The sequence below is a fragment of the Mus caroli genome, unplaced genomic scaffold (genome assembly GCF_978045245.1).
Source record: "Mus caroli unplaced genomic scaffold, Mus_caroli_1 scaffold_1, whole genome shotgun sequence".
Classification (NCBI taxonomy): domain Eukaryota; kingdom Metazoa; phylum Chordata; class Mammalia; order Rodentia; family Muridae; genus Mus; species Mus caroli.
Genome location: NW_028227256.1, coordinates 173,746,885 through 173,760,817, shown reverse-complemented (window position 1 = coordinate 173,760,817; position 13,933 = coordinate 173,746,885). Strand labels below are relative to the sequence as shown.

Below are 13,933 nucleotides of genomic sequence, written 5' to 3'. Positions count from 1 at the left end.
AGTTGGGTAGAGTACCTTCTGTTTCTATTTTGTGGAATAGTTTGTGAAGAACTGGGATTAGATCTTCTTTGAAGGTCTGATAGAACTCTGCACTAAACCCATCTGGTCCTGGGCTTTTTTTAGTTGGGAGACTATTAATGACTGCTTCTATTTCTTTGGGGGATATAGGGCTGTTTAGATCATTAACCTGATCTTGATTCAACTTTGGTACCTGGTATCTGTCTAGGAACTTCTCCATTTCATCCAGGTTCTCCAGTTTTGTTGAGTATAGCCTTTGGTAGAAGGATCTGATGGTGTTTTGGATGTCTTCAGGATCTGTTGTTATGTCTCCTTTTTCATTTCTGATTTTGTTAATTAGGATGCTTTCCCTGTGCCCTCTAGTGAGTCTGGCTAAGGGTTTATCTATCTTGTTGATTTTCTCAAAGAACCAGCTCCTTGATTGGTTGATTCTTTGAATAGTTTTTCTTGTTTCCACTTGGTTGATTTCACCCCTGAGTTTGATTATTTCCTGCCGTCTACTCCTCTTGGGTGAATTTGCTTCCTTTTGTTCTAGTGCTTTTAGGTGTGTTGTCAAGCTGCTAATGTGTGCTCTCTCTAGTTTCCTTTTGGAGGCACTCAGAGCTATGAGTTTTCCTCTTAGAAATGCTTTCATTGTGTCCCATAAGTTTGGGTATGTTGTGGCTTCATTTTCATTGAACTCTAAAAAGTCCTTAATTTCTTTCTTTATTCCTTCCTTGACCAAGGTATCATTGAGAAGAGTGTTGTTCAGTTTCCACGTGAAGGTTGGCTTTCTATTATTTATTCTGTTATTGAAGATCAGCCTTAGGCCATGGTGATCTGATAGGATGCATGGGACAATTTCAATATTTTTATATCTGTTGAGGCCTGCTTTGTGACCAATTATGTGGTCAATTTTGGAGAAGGTACCATGAGGTGCTGAGAAGAAGGTATATCCTTTTGTTTTAGGATAGAATGTTCTGTAGATATCTGCCAGATCCATTTGATTCATAATTTCTCTTAGTTTCACTGTGTCCCTGTTTAGTTTCTGTTTCCATGATCTGTCCATTGGTGAAAGTGGTGTGTTGAAGTCTCCCACTATTATTGTATGAGGTGCAATGTGTGCTTTGAGCTTTACTAAAGTTTCTTTAATGAATGTGGCTGCCTTTGTATTTGGAGCATAGATATTCAGGATTGATAGTTCCTCTTGGAGGATTTTACCTTTGATGAGTATGAAGTGTCCCTCCCTGTCTTTTTTAATGACTTTGGGTTGGAAGTCAATCTTATCAGATATTAGAATGGCTACTCCAGCTTGTTTCTTCATGCCATTTGCTTGGAAAATTGTTTTCCAGCCTTTCATTCTGAGGTAGTGTCTATCCTTTTCTCTGAGATGAGTTTCCTGTAGGCAGCAAAATGTTGGGTCTTGTTTGTGTAGCCAGTTTGTTAGTCTATGTCTTTTTATCGGGGAGTTGAGTCCATTGATATTAAGAGATATTAAGGAAAAGTAATTGTTGTTTCCTGTTATTTTTGTTGTTAAAGTTGGCATTTTGTTCTTGTGGCTGTCTTCTTTTAGGTTTGTTGAGGGATTACCTTCTTGTTGTTTCTAGGGCGTGGTTCCTGTCCTTGTATTGGTTTTTTTCTGTTATTATCCTTTGAAGGGCTGGATTCGTGGAGAGATAATGTGTGAATTTGGTTTTGTCGTGGAATACTTTGGTTTCTCCATCTATGTTAATTGAGAGTTTGGCTGGGTATAGTAGCCTGGGCTGGAATTTGTGTTCTTTTAGTGTCTGTATAACATCCGTCCACGATCTTCTGGCTTTCATAGTCTCTGGTGAAAAATCTGGTGTAATTCTGATAGGCTTGCCTTTATATGTTACTTGGCCTTTTTCTCTTACTGCTTTTAGTATTCTATCTTTATTTAGAGCATTTGTTGCTCTGATTATAATGTGTCGGGAGGTATTTCTTTTCTGGTCCAGTCTATTTGGAGTTCTGTAGGCTTCTTGTATGTTCATGGGCATCTCTTTCTTTAGATTTGGGAAGTTTTCTTCTATAATTTTGTTGAAGATGTTTGCTGGTCCTTTGAGTTGAAAATCTTCATTCTCATCCACTCCTATTATCCGTAGGTTTGGTCTTCTCATTGCGTCCTGTATTTCTTGGATGTTTTGAGTTAGGATCTTTTTGCATTTTACATTTTCCTTGATTGTTGTGCCGATGTTCTCTATGGAATCTTCTGCACCTGAGATTCTCTCTTCCATCTCTTGTATTCTGTTGCTGATGCTCGTATCTATGGTTCCAGATTTCTTTCCTAGGGTTTCTATCTCCAGTGTTGCCTCATTTTGGGTTTTCTTTATTGTGTCTACTTCCCTTTTTAGGTCTAGTATGGTTTTGTTCATTTCCATCATCTGTTTGGATGTGTTTTCCTGTTTTTCATTAAGGACTTCTACCTGTTTGATTATGTTATCGTGTTTTTCTTTAAGGATTTGTAACTCTTTAGCAGTGTTCTCCTGAAATTCTTTAAGGGATTTTTGTGCTTCCTCTTTATTGTCTTCTGCCTGTTTAGCAGTGTTCTCCTGCATTTCTTTAAGTGTGTTATTAACATCCTTCTTGAAGTCCTCTATCATCATCAGGAGATATGCTTTTAAATCCGTGTCTAACTTTTCCGGTGTGTTGGGGTGCCCTGGACTGGGCGAAGTGGGGGTGCTGGGTTCTGATGATGGTGGGTGGTCTTGGTTTCTGTTAGTAAGATTATTACGTTTACCTTTCGCCATCTGGTAATCTCTGGGGTTAGTTGTTATCGTTGTCACTGTTTAAAGATTGGAGCAGAAGCTGTGTTCCACTCACCAGCAGTCTCTAAATCCTGTGGCGGGGGTCGTGGGTAGCTGATGGTACCCCGGTGCTGGTCCAGCCGGAAGAGGCCTGTGGTCCTACTCAGGCCGTTTTTCTGCTTCCCTAACTAATGCAGTCTCTGGTCCCGCGTGCAATTGGATTGGAGCAGAAGCTGTGTTCCACTCTCCAGAAGTCTTAAGATCCTGTGGTGGGTGTTGTGGGTAGCTGGTGAGTGTCAGCAGACCCTGCGCTCCAGCTGCCCAGGTGCTTTTCTGACTGGAAGAGGGTTGTGGCCCTATGTAGGCCGGATTTCTCTCTCCCCAACCAGAGCAGTCTCAGGTCCCGCGTGATTGGACTGGAGCAGAAGCTGTGTTCCACTCACCAGCAGTCCCAAAATCCTGCGGCGGGGGTCGTGGGTAGCTGGCGGGTGTCAGGCAACCCTGCGAGCTCCTGCTACCCAGGCACTGATCCGGCTGGATGAGGCCTGTGGCCCTACTCAGGCCGGTTTCTGCTTCCCTAACTAATGCAGTCTCAGGTCCCGCGCAATTGGATTGGAGCAGAAGCTGTGTTCCACTCACCAGCAGTCCCAAAATCCTGCGGCGGGGGTCGTGGGTAGCTGGCGGGTGTCAGGCAACCCTGCGCTTCCGCTACCCCGGCACTGATCAGGCCGGATGAGGCCTGTGGCCCTACTCAGGCCGGTTTCTGCTTCCCTAACTAATGCAGTCTCAGGTCCCGCGCAATTGGATTGGAGCAGAAGCTGTGTTCCACTCACCAGCAGTCCCAAAATCCTGCGGCGGGGGTCGTGGGTAGCTGGCGGGTGTCAGGCAACCCTGCGAGCTCCTGCTACCCCGGCACTGATCCGGCTCGATGAGGCCTGTGGCCCTACTCAGGCTGGTTTCTGCTTCCCTAACTAATGCAGTCTCAGGTCCCGCGCAATTGGATTGGAGCAGAAGCTGTGTTCCACTCACCAGCAGTCCCAAAATCCTGCGGCGGGGGTCGTGGGTAGCTGGCGGGTGTCAGGCAACCCTGCGAGCTCCTGCTACCCCGGCACTGATCCGGCTGGATGAGGCCTGTGGCCCTACTCAGGCCGGTTTCTGCTTCCCTAACTAATGCAGTCTCAGGTCCCGCGCAATTGGATTGGAGCAGAAGCTGTGTTCCACTCACCAGCAGTCCCAAAATCCTGCGGCGGGGGTCGTGGGTAGCTGGCGGGTGTCAGGCAACCCTGCGAGCTCCTGCTACCCAGGCACTGATCCGGCCGGATGAGGCCTGTGGCCCTACTCTAGAATAAATTTCTTACTATATGTGTATATGTCTGTAAATTATATTTTAGAAAATTCATCAGCCACATACAACAGGAAGAGGGTCCTAGAATCAAATAAGATTGAAGTAGGTTACTCTCAAAGGAGCAAGAACTGCACTGGAAGCAAAAATCCCCTCTTGAGACAGATTTCAAGGACTTGAAACAAATCCCGCCTCAGCTTTGACAAAACACAAAGTATCTTTGTTGTAATCTGATCAAGAAACCAAATGGGGGGTTGAAATAGCATGTAGTTAACAATATACCAAGACCTACCAACACAAATGAAAAACACTTCAAATGTTTTTAATGTTGAAATGCCTACAGCTCACCTCTAACATCTTGGGCTTTGTATTTTCACAGAACTCTCCCAAACTCTTTTGCCCTAAAAACAGAAGCTTTGACATCGATGCCATCTACAGCGTGATTGACGATGCCAAACAGTACGTGTACATTGCGGTCACCGACTACCTGCCTATCTCCAGCACGAGCAGCAAAAGGTCAGGGACTTTCCGACCTGTACCGTGTGGTCCTCCGGCCTCTGGGCTCTGAGATGCTGTCAGGCTGTATCAGGAAGAGCACACTCTCTTCCAGTGCGCCTCGTGTGCATCTGCAGTTTTCCCATCATGCCTTTCTTCCCCTAGCGGGTCCAATTTAAATACTCAGAGTCTCACGCTACAGGAGTGCGTCACTAGGTTATCCCACAATCACAGGAACAGTCTCAGAAAAAAGGTTTGGGTAATTAATAGAAAATCGTATCCTTCTGTGCTCTCAATGCGAAGGTGAAGGGGGTTTAAAACACATGCTTTCAGAGAGCGGGCCCTTCTGAATGAGAAGGCTATCTTTACAGTGGGTAGCTTCTCAGTTCCTGTTTGATCACACAGTAACTTGGAAATGATTCAGGGACAGAAGATACTACACAGCTCCAGGCACAATAATCACACATAATGCGGAACCACGCCCAGGCATTCCCGCTCTTGCTTGCTGTAAAGGCAGATCTTTGGGTGCTTGTCAGTGTATTCAACAATTAAGTTTAACCAGGAAATGCTTTCCAAAATGCATGTTTTCGAAATGAAGACCTTCATCATCCTGAAAATTATAATTTCAAAATAGCCATTTAGTTAGCTTAAATGATTAGGTGTGCCAAATATTACCTGAATACTTTTTCATCTTGCCAATCCCACATGTGCATAATATGTACCATCTTTATGCAAATGGTTGCAAGACTGCAAAAAGCCTGCCAGAAAAAAACATCACTTTATGACAGCAGGAAAGCATTTTGAGCTGTAAGAGCACATTATTAAGACAGAGCTACTTTAAAATATTATCTGCCTTTTGAATGTTCATGGATTTTCCCACACACTTTCCCATTGTCCTCCTTTTTATGCCCCTCTCGTTTCTTGTTTATTTGGCACTAGCCTAAATTTTCGATGTCTGCTTCCTTCTGGAAACATAACTAACACATGGTGCCTGGTTGTCCTGTGGCCAAGGAGGACGGGGGGCAAGTTTATGGAGTTCTAGGATGATGATGGCCAAGACTAAAACTTTGTCCCATGGCCTCCCATGGGCAAACCAGGTCTTCCATAGGGTGGGAGGTTGTTGGTGGGTGATGATACACACTTGTAACCACAGACCTTGGGAGGCTGAGACAGGAGGTTCATGAGTTCAAGATAGTTTAAAGCCAGGCTAGGCTACAGGGTGAAAACTTGTCTCAAAGAGACTAAAATCTTACAATTAGGGGAATATGTAAAGAATGTTAAAAAGCCAGAGAAACTGAAATGTTTCAGAGCCAAACTGAAATCTCCTCTTAATTATTTATCATTCCTGCTGTTATTTAAATACTTCTGGTACTGTGTGTGGAGATACTATGATGCAACTCACTGTTTTGTGTGGTAACCTTAAGAAAATAATTTTAAGCCGGGCGTGGTGGCGCACGCCTTTAATCCCAGCACTCGGGAGGCAGAGGCAGGCGGATTTCTGAGTTCGAGGCCAGCCTGGTCTACAAAGTGAGCTCCAGGACAGCCAGAGCTATTAAGAGAAACCCTGTCTCGAAAAACCAAAAAAAAAAAAAAAAAGAAAATAATTTTTAAAAAGAAACATTTATTCACCTCAAATATAGTAAGACTTAACAAACCAAAGAAAGCTTCCACTAAACCCAGCTCAGCAAATAAATAAGCTTACTGGGGCTACCTACACAGATGTGGATGGAAACAAAATAAAATATCAAACTTATACTCCGCTTTCTAAACAAAAGAGAAATGCGGAGATTAGACTCAGATTATAATTACATTCTTCTCAATCGTATGAATGCATTTTATTCAGAAATCAATCGGGCCTTGTGTTTATATAACCCTAAAAAAAGGGATGTTCAAAGGCGAATTCAGTGTGTTTGTAGAACTAATTAATATCTTTGACTTAAAATTTAGTTTCTTCAATGCCGAATACCTAAATGAAAGGTGGTAAGTCATGAACTCTTGAGTCAGAAATGATCTAAACATACATTGTCTGTTGGAAAGGGTGTTAGAAGTTCTGCCTTTCAGGGTAACAGAGAGTCTCATAGTGAAGTAATAAATCCTGCAAAGGGGGAAAAAAAAAGCAGAAGCAGACAGAGAGCCCTTGCCTAACTTTTGCAAGGTTCTGAGTTTATCCCCAGTATCACAAACCAACAATGATGGTCAAAAATAAGAAATAAAAGCAAGTCACGACAGCAGATATGCATGAAGATGCCATAATGAAACCTGTTACCTTGGATGCTTAACTAAAATGTTATTTTTTTTAATTATATTAAAAAATAAAATAAAAGCCAGACTTTGGATGCAAACTCCGCAGCCAACCCCACAACAACCAGAGGCAGCTCCACCCCAGGGCCTCCAACATGCCCAGGATCAGAGGTGAGGAGGACACAACATCTGTCCCCAACACCGGGAGTAACTGGTACTGGTGGGACTCAGGCATGCAAGAACTCCACCAGACCAATGGCACAAGTTCCTTCCAGTCAGTCTGGGCCAGAGCCCTGAGCAGACCTTGGGCACAAACTCTGGAGCCAGCCCCACAACACCCAGAGACAGCTCCACTTCCAGGCACCCTAACATGCCCAGGATCAGAGGATCACAGGATCCCAGGAGTTTGGTCACACCAGGATCTCAGGATCCCAGAGGCAGTTTGACTCCCAGGAGCTCGGGCATACGCAGGATCTCAGGATCCCAGAATCCCAGAATCACAGGATCACAGAGACAGCTTAACTTGGAGGAGTTCTGACACATCCAGGATCACAGGAAGGACAGGCTCCAGCCAGACATAGCCAGGCCAGGTAGCACTAGAGATAACCAGATGGCAGGAGGCAAGGGTAAGAACATAAGCAACGGAAACCAAGGTTATGTGGCATCATCAGAACCCAATTCTCCCACCATATAGCAAGTCCTGGTTACCCCAACACACCAGAAAAGTAAGATTTGGATTTAAAATCACTTCTCATGATGACGATAGAGGACATTAAGAAGGACATAAATAACTCCCTTAAAGAAATACAGGAGAACACAGATACAAGCCCTTAAAGAAGAAACACAAAAATCCCTTAAAGAGTTACAGGAAAACACAATCAAACAGGCAAAGGAAAGGAACAGAACCATTCAGGATCTAAAAATGGAACTAGAAACAATAAAGGGAGACAACCCTGGAGTTAGAAAACCTAGGAAAGAGATCAGAAGTCACAGATGTAAAAGCATTACCAACAGAATACAAAAGATAGAAGAGGGAATCTCAGGTGCAGAAGATACCATAGAAAACATTGACACAACAGTGAAAGAAAACGTAAAAAAAAACAAAAGGCTCCTAACCCAAAACATCCAGTAAACCCAAAACATAATAAGAAGTCCAAACCTAAGGATAATAGCCATAAAAGAGAGTGAAGATTACCAATTTATAGGGTCAGTAAATATCTTCAACTAAATTATAGAAGAAAACTTCCCAAACCTAAAGAAAGAGATACCCATGAACATACAAGAAGCATACAGAACTCTAAATAGATGCGACCAGAAAATAAATTCCATCTGTCACATAATAATCAAAACACCAAATGCACCAAACAAAGAAAGAATTTTAAAAGCAATAAGGGAAAAAGGTCAGGTAACATATAAAGGCAGACCTATCAGAATTACACCAGATCTCAGCAGAGACTATGAAAGCTAGAAGATCCTGGGCAGATGTCATACAGACCCTAAGAGAACACAAATGTCAACCCAGGCTACTATATCCAGCAAAACTCTCAATCACCATAGACAGAGAAAAAAAGATATTCCATGACAAAACCAAATTTACACAATATCTTTCCACAAATCCAGCCCTACAAAGAATAATAGATGGAAAACACCAACACAAGGAGTGAAACTACACTCTAGAAAAAGCAAGAAAGTAATCTTTCAACAAACCCACATAAACAGAATTCCACCTCTAACAAGACAATTAACAGGAAGTAACAATCACTTTTCCTTAATATGAAAATTAATATCACCAACATATCATAATCAATTGAAATTCAAAAATATGAGAAATTAGAAATTTGTCAGTTGTCATCTCGTGGTCTCTCTAATTTGGTAATGGGAGAAATAGGTCCAATATTGTCCAATCCATACACACTTTCTGCTTGTTTGTACAAGACAGGCTCTTGCTGTATGCCACATAATAGTCTTGAAATCATTCTTCTCCTTCCTTAGCCTCTGTATTAGTAGGATTGTTTATTTGATGTTTTTATATTCTACTATGGTTTTTCAGAACAGCTTACATATTTCAAAATTATTCATACAGCCAAATTAAATGTAGACAATTAATTTGGGAGGTAGCTTGTAAGAGAACAGCAAAGAGTGAAGCTGAAGGCTTTGCTTGATAATTATAATTATTATATCAATTTTGAAGAAGAGGACTCTATAAGTTACTCTTTTTCTGAGATGAATGCTTTTCAAATTCATCATAGCCAATGAAAAGTCTGTGCCACCCTCCAAGCAGAACTATTGTTTATTGAAACAGTTGATGAATGACTTCGTGGATAGACCATCTTAATACACACACCACTTCTTAAATGAATGTAAACTGTCCCCTGTGGGCTGAGAATGATGACAATCACTCAAGTCAAATAGCTTTGACCGTAGCAGGAAATCTGTATCCAAAAATCGTGCCTACAATTCATTCCTTGGCACAGCAGAACTGTCAACTCTTAGCTTAGCTACTATGGAGGTAAAATCCTTTGGTGATGTGAGGGACATTGAAGTACAACCTTATTACAGTGAACTCCAATGTCCAAAAACTGTTCTTATTTTGTGTTTGTACCACATTAAGCGCCAAGATTTTAAGCTCTACTAAAAACAAAACAAACAAACAAAAAGACTTTATCTGTGTTCATTTAAAAAAAAAAACAAAAACAAAAACAAAAAACCTAGAGTGAGTTCCAGGGCATCCAGGGCTGCACAGAGAAACCCTGTCTTGAAAAGAAAACAAAACCAAAAACACCTGTGATGGTTCTTCTCGGTTGTCAGGCTGACTCTCTCTGGAATGAACTACAAATCCAGAAATGAGGGGCACACCTGTGATTTTCTGTTTGGTGGTGGTGTGGGTAGATCCACCTCTAGTCCAGACTTTAGGTAGGAAGGAACACCTCTGAGCCACATCTTGAGGCAGGAAGACACAGGCTTTTCTTTAATCTTTTTTTGTTTGTTAGTTTGTTTTGTTTTGTTTTTGTTTTTGTTTTTGGAGACAGGGTTTTCTCTGTGTAGTCCTGGCTGTCCTGGAACTCACTCTGTAGACCAGGCTGGCCTCGAACTCAGAAATCTGCCTGCCTCTGCCTCCCAAGTGTTGGGATTAAAGGCTGCCTCTGCCTCCCAAGTGCTGGGATTAAAGGCTGCCTCTGCCTCCCAAATGCTGGGATTAAAGGCGTGTGCCACCACACCCCGCGCTTTCCTTAAATCTTAAAGCGGGCAGACACACCTTTAACCTGTGCCACACCTTTTGCTGAAGCCTACATAAAAACACGGATGAAGGAAACTTGCACTTCGCCTTGCTCTTAAGTCCGTTTCTTCACAGGCATTGGAGCCTACTTTTTCCGGATTCTAGACCAGCTGAGACATCCAGCCTTGTGGAACTAAGCAACTACTAGATTCTTCGACTTTCTGGACACATTTAGTTACTCTCCAATTAGCTGGACTGCAGCCCTTTCCCGAGGTGCTTAGCTTCTAGAGACTCAGAAAGCGCCGAGAGAAGCAAGATGGCGGACGTGCTGTATCTTCACGAGGCAGGGGGCGAAGATTTTGCCATGGATGAGGATGGGGACGAAAGCATCCGCAAACTAAAAGAAAAAGCGAAGAAACGGAAGGGCCGCGGCTTTGGCTCCCAAGAGGGGTCCCGAGCTCGGATGCAGGAGGATTACGATAGTGTGAAGCAGGACGGCGATGAACCTGGACCACAGCGCTCTGTTGAAGGTTGGATTCTCTTTGTCACTGGAGTCCACGAAGAAGCCACTGAAGAAGATATCCATGACAAATTCGCTGAATATGGGGAAATAAAAAATATCCACCTTAATTTGGACAGGCGCACGGGATACTTGAAGGGGTATATTCTAGTTGAATATGAAACATACAAAGAGGCTCAGGCTGCCATGGAAGGACTAAATGGTCAAGATTTGATGGGACAGCCAATCAGTGTTGACTGGTGTTTTGTTCGTGGACCACCAAAGGGCAAAAGGAGAAGAGGCCGAAGACGAAGCAGGAGTCCAGACCGGAGACGCCGTTGATAAATCCTCTGTTGACTGGGTGGTCTCTCTACAAGTCCATTTGGTTATGCTGCCTTGGATAAACAGGGCTAGGGTGGACCTTGTGTTTATATTTAATTTCTTACCCTATCTACTTGGCATTGCTTTTGAGTTTTAGAAAAAAATAAATGTTCCATTTTGTTTTCTAAAAAAGAAAAAAAACTAATAGTGATATATTATTTTAAAATATCATACAGTTAGTATACTTGGAGTTATTTAAAATGTATATTGAGAAAAACGTATGTATTTTCAGTATTGCTGTAGATAAACATCTACATAAGACTGTTCAATTGATTTTTGTTTTATATCAAACAACTTTTGTACTACTCATTTTTATTGTTACAATATTTTATAAATTTTAAAGAATATGATAAAAAAACAAAAGGTATTGCAGGTTTAGAAGGGAGGCTCTCCAGGAGGAGTTGGGGTACAAAAGGGAAAGAAGAATGTGATGTAAGTCTATTTACTCAAAATATGTTTTTAAATGTTAACAAATTCAGATGAATTGAAATTACGTATCTTTTATCATCATAATGCAATAAAACTTAAATCAAAGGAAAAAAGAAAGTAGAATAATAAAATAAAAATAAAAATATAGATAAAAATTTAAAAAGCAGAAAGGCTGATTTCAGCTGTTCCTGATAAACAGACAAGCACGCTTTCTTTAAATGATTCACTGCCTGGGTCCCAGCTTTGAGCTGTCTCTGGTTTGTCTCCTCAGTCATGTGACATGCATCTTTCAGAAGGAGATAGGTAAATGTGTGAAGGACCAGTAAAAATGTTATCTGATTTACCTTTAAGCTTCAGTAACCCTCTCCTTCTGCAGTCAACCAGAGTCTGAAAATATCAAATGGAAAGTTGCAGAAATAAAGCAATTTGTGGAGGGGGATGAATGCAATCAAAATATATTGTATGAAAGTCCCAAGAAGTCATAAAACACTGCTTTAAAAAAGAATTTATGAGTTTTAAATAGATTTTATCATAGTATATTATATTGCTAAAATTGTATTAGTCGTTATTGCCAATTCCTTTTTTGCTGAGTCTGCACACTGAAGAGCAGTTTTCCGAGCCTCCACTTGAGTGGAAGTGAGGGGGTGGTGAGGCGGGTGCTCTGAATACGGGGAAACTACTATGCTAACTGCTTTCCTTCATATGAATTTAACAAATGTCTGTTGACATGTGTGCATTTATGATTAAAGCATGAACATATGTGGTCCCTGAAATGCCATCTGAAGGGGACAGAGGGGCACAAGGGAGATTATTAGAACACAGATATGTGTATGGGACTGAAGGTGTGTTCAGAGAACAGGACCCTGAAAAGCACCCACAATGCCATGACAAATTTAGAGGGATTTTTCCTGATGAAAGGGACAGTATAAGCAAGCATTAAGATGAAGAAAAAGAGCTGCCAGGTTCAGTGCTGGATTGCAAAGCCTAAAAAGTAAGGCCCTGGAAAACCACACTGGAGAGAAGGCAGGGATGGGAGTAAAGGGGGCGGCTTGCTAGAGTCTCGTGATTTGGGAGAGGCTCTGGTGTTCTAATAAAAGGAGTAATAGGACCATGCTTGCTTTTAGACAGTCATGTGGGTGGTCACAGGGATAAGAGTCGAGGCACAGGAACCATTGTAGAACACAAGGCTGAGGTGCCTGTTCCCAATAGTCCCTGGAAACCGACAGAAAGAATGTTAGCACCACCCAAGATTTAATTAAGTCATACAGGGATCAAGAGGAAGGTGGGGGGACAAGTGCCCGATAGGTGGGCATAACTGGAATGGAGTTGTCCAGGCAAGAGAGACAAGGAGCTGGGGCCTGGAGATCATAAATCTGCACCCTGCAGGACTAAAGGACAAAGTGCATGTGAGAAGAGAGGGAACTTCCAGGGCAGGGGGTTGGATACAAACAGCAGCCCACCGGAAGATGCTGTGGTTAGAACACTGACAGGCCACGGTGCACAATAACATGGCCTGAGTCCAAACAGTGACTATGCCTGGAATCAAGGCAATATTTGAATCCCTACAAAGAGGTGAGAGAAGACAGCCTGATTTGAGGCCCATCAAATGCCCTGATTTGTCTTAACATGACACTTGTGAACTGACTTGATGGGAAATAGAGAGAGCAGAAGAGTATACACACACCTTAAGCCAAGGAGCCAAATGGTAATAGAAACACACATCAAGAGCTGAGAAGCCATGCCTTCTGTAAGAGTTAGAGTGGGAAAAGGCTTAGGTGACAGAGGAAACTGATGGAGGATGCCAGCGCCCCACCCAGAGGAGGGGAGCTGTGGAAGGCAGGGTTGGGAAGATGGTGCTAAGGACAATCTGCAACATGGGACAGCTCAGGTAACTAAACAGAAGTCCATTGGAGACGGGATGGTATTACCAAAGAGGCCCCATGACATGGGTATGGCATGACATGCAGTACAAGGTATGCAAGGCTCTTCGCTAGAATTCCGCTCAAAAGTAAATGCTTACACCACAATGAGGCCTGAATAGCGCTGAAGGTCTAGTGAAGGCAACCCAGAGTGGTGAATACTAGATCTGTATAGCTTCATCCTGTGGACCGGAGACCTTCTATAAGGCAGTAAGAGGTCCCAGAAAAGCTTCCTCTCTTAGTGTCTAACTCCAAAGGCCTGTATCATCATCAATCTATCCCACAAAATGGTTGCCACAATGCAGAATGAAATAATACGCAAAGCAATAACAAAACATTCCATATCCTTGTAAAATTTCTTTCACAGATAGTTTTCTCCATTTGTTCTTCTGCAGGACCTACTGGCCAGATTTAGATGGGAAGATAAGAGAAGCATTAGTTTTACGAAGCGTTAAAGTCCGGCTGCTCATAAGCTTCTGGAAGGAGACTGACCCCCTCACGTTCAACTTCATCTCGTCTCTTAAAGCTATTTGCACTGAAATAGCCAACTGCAGTTTGAAAGTTGTAAGTGTTATGGTGACCGTGTGATTCAATAAAAAAGGCTTATTCCCTTTGCATGAAAGTTGTTGATGCACTCACGCACATACA

General features: G+C 42.4%; 1 protein-coding gene and 1 pseudogene across 5 annotated transcripts in view; both read left to right on the top strand.

The window, feature by feature from the left end:
- Pld5 (phospholipase D family member 5) overlaps positions 1–13,933 on the top strand; it is a 353,497-nt gene that overhangs the window by 327,433 nt on the left and 12,131 nt on the right. For all 5 annotated transcript variants that reach the window (XM_021158929.3, XM_021158940.3, XM_029483515.2 and 2 more), the window contains 2 exons: positions 4,484–4,620; positions 13,681–13,849. In XM_021158929.3, the coding sequence (XP_021014588.1) occupies positions 4,484–4,620; positions 13,681–13,849 (306 nt within the window). The remainder of the gene's footprint in view (positions 1–4,483; positions 4,621–13,680; positions 13,850–13,933) is intronic.
- LOC110291694 (RNA-binding protein 8A pseudogene) lies at positions 10,364–11,067 on the top strand (annotated as a pseudogene).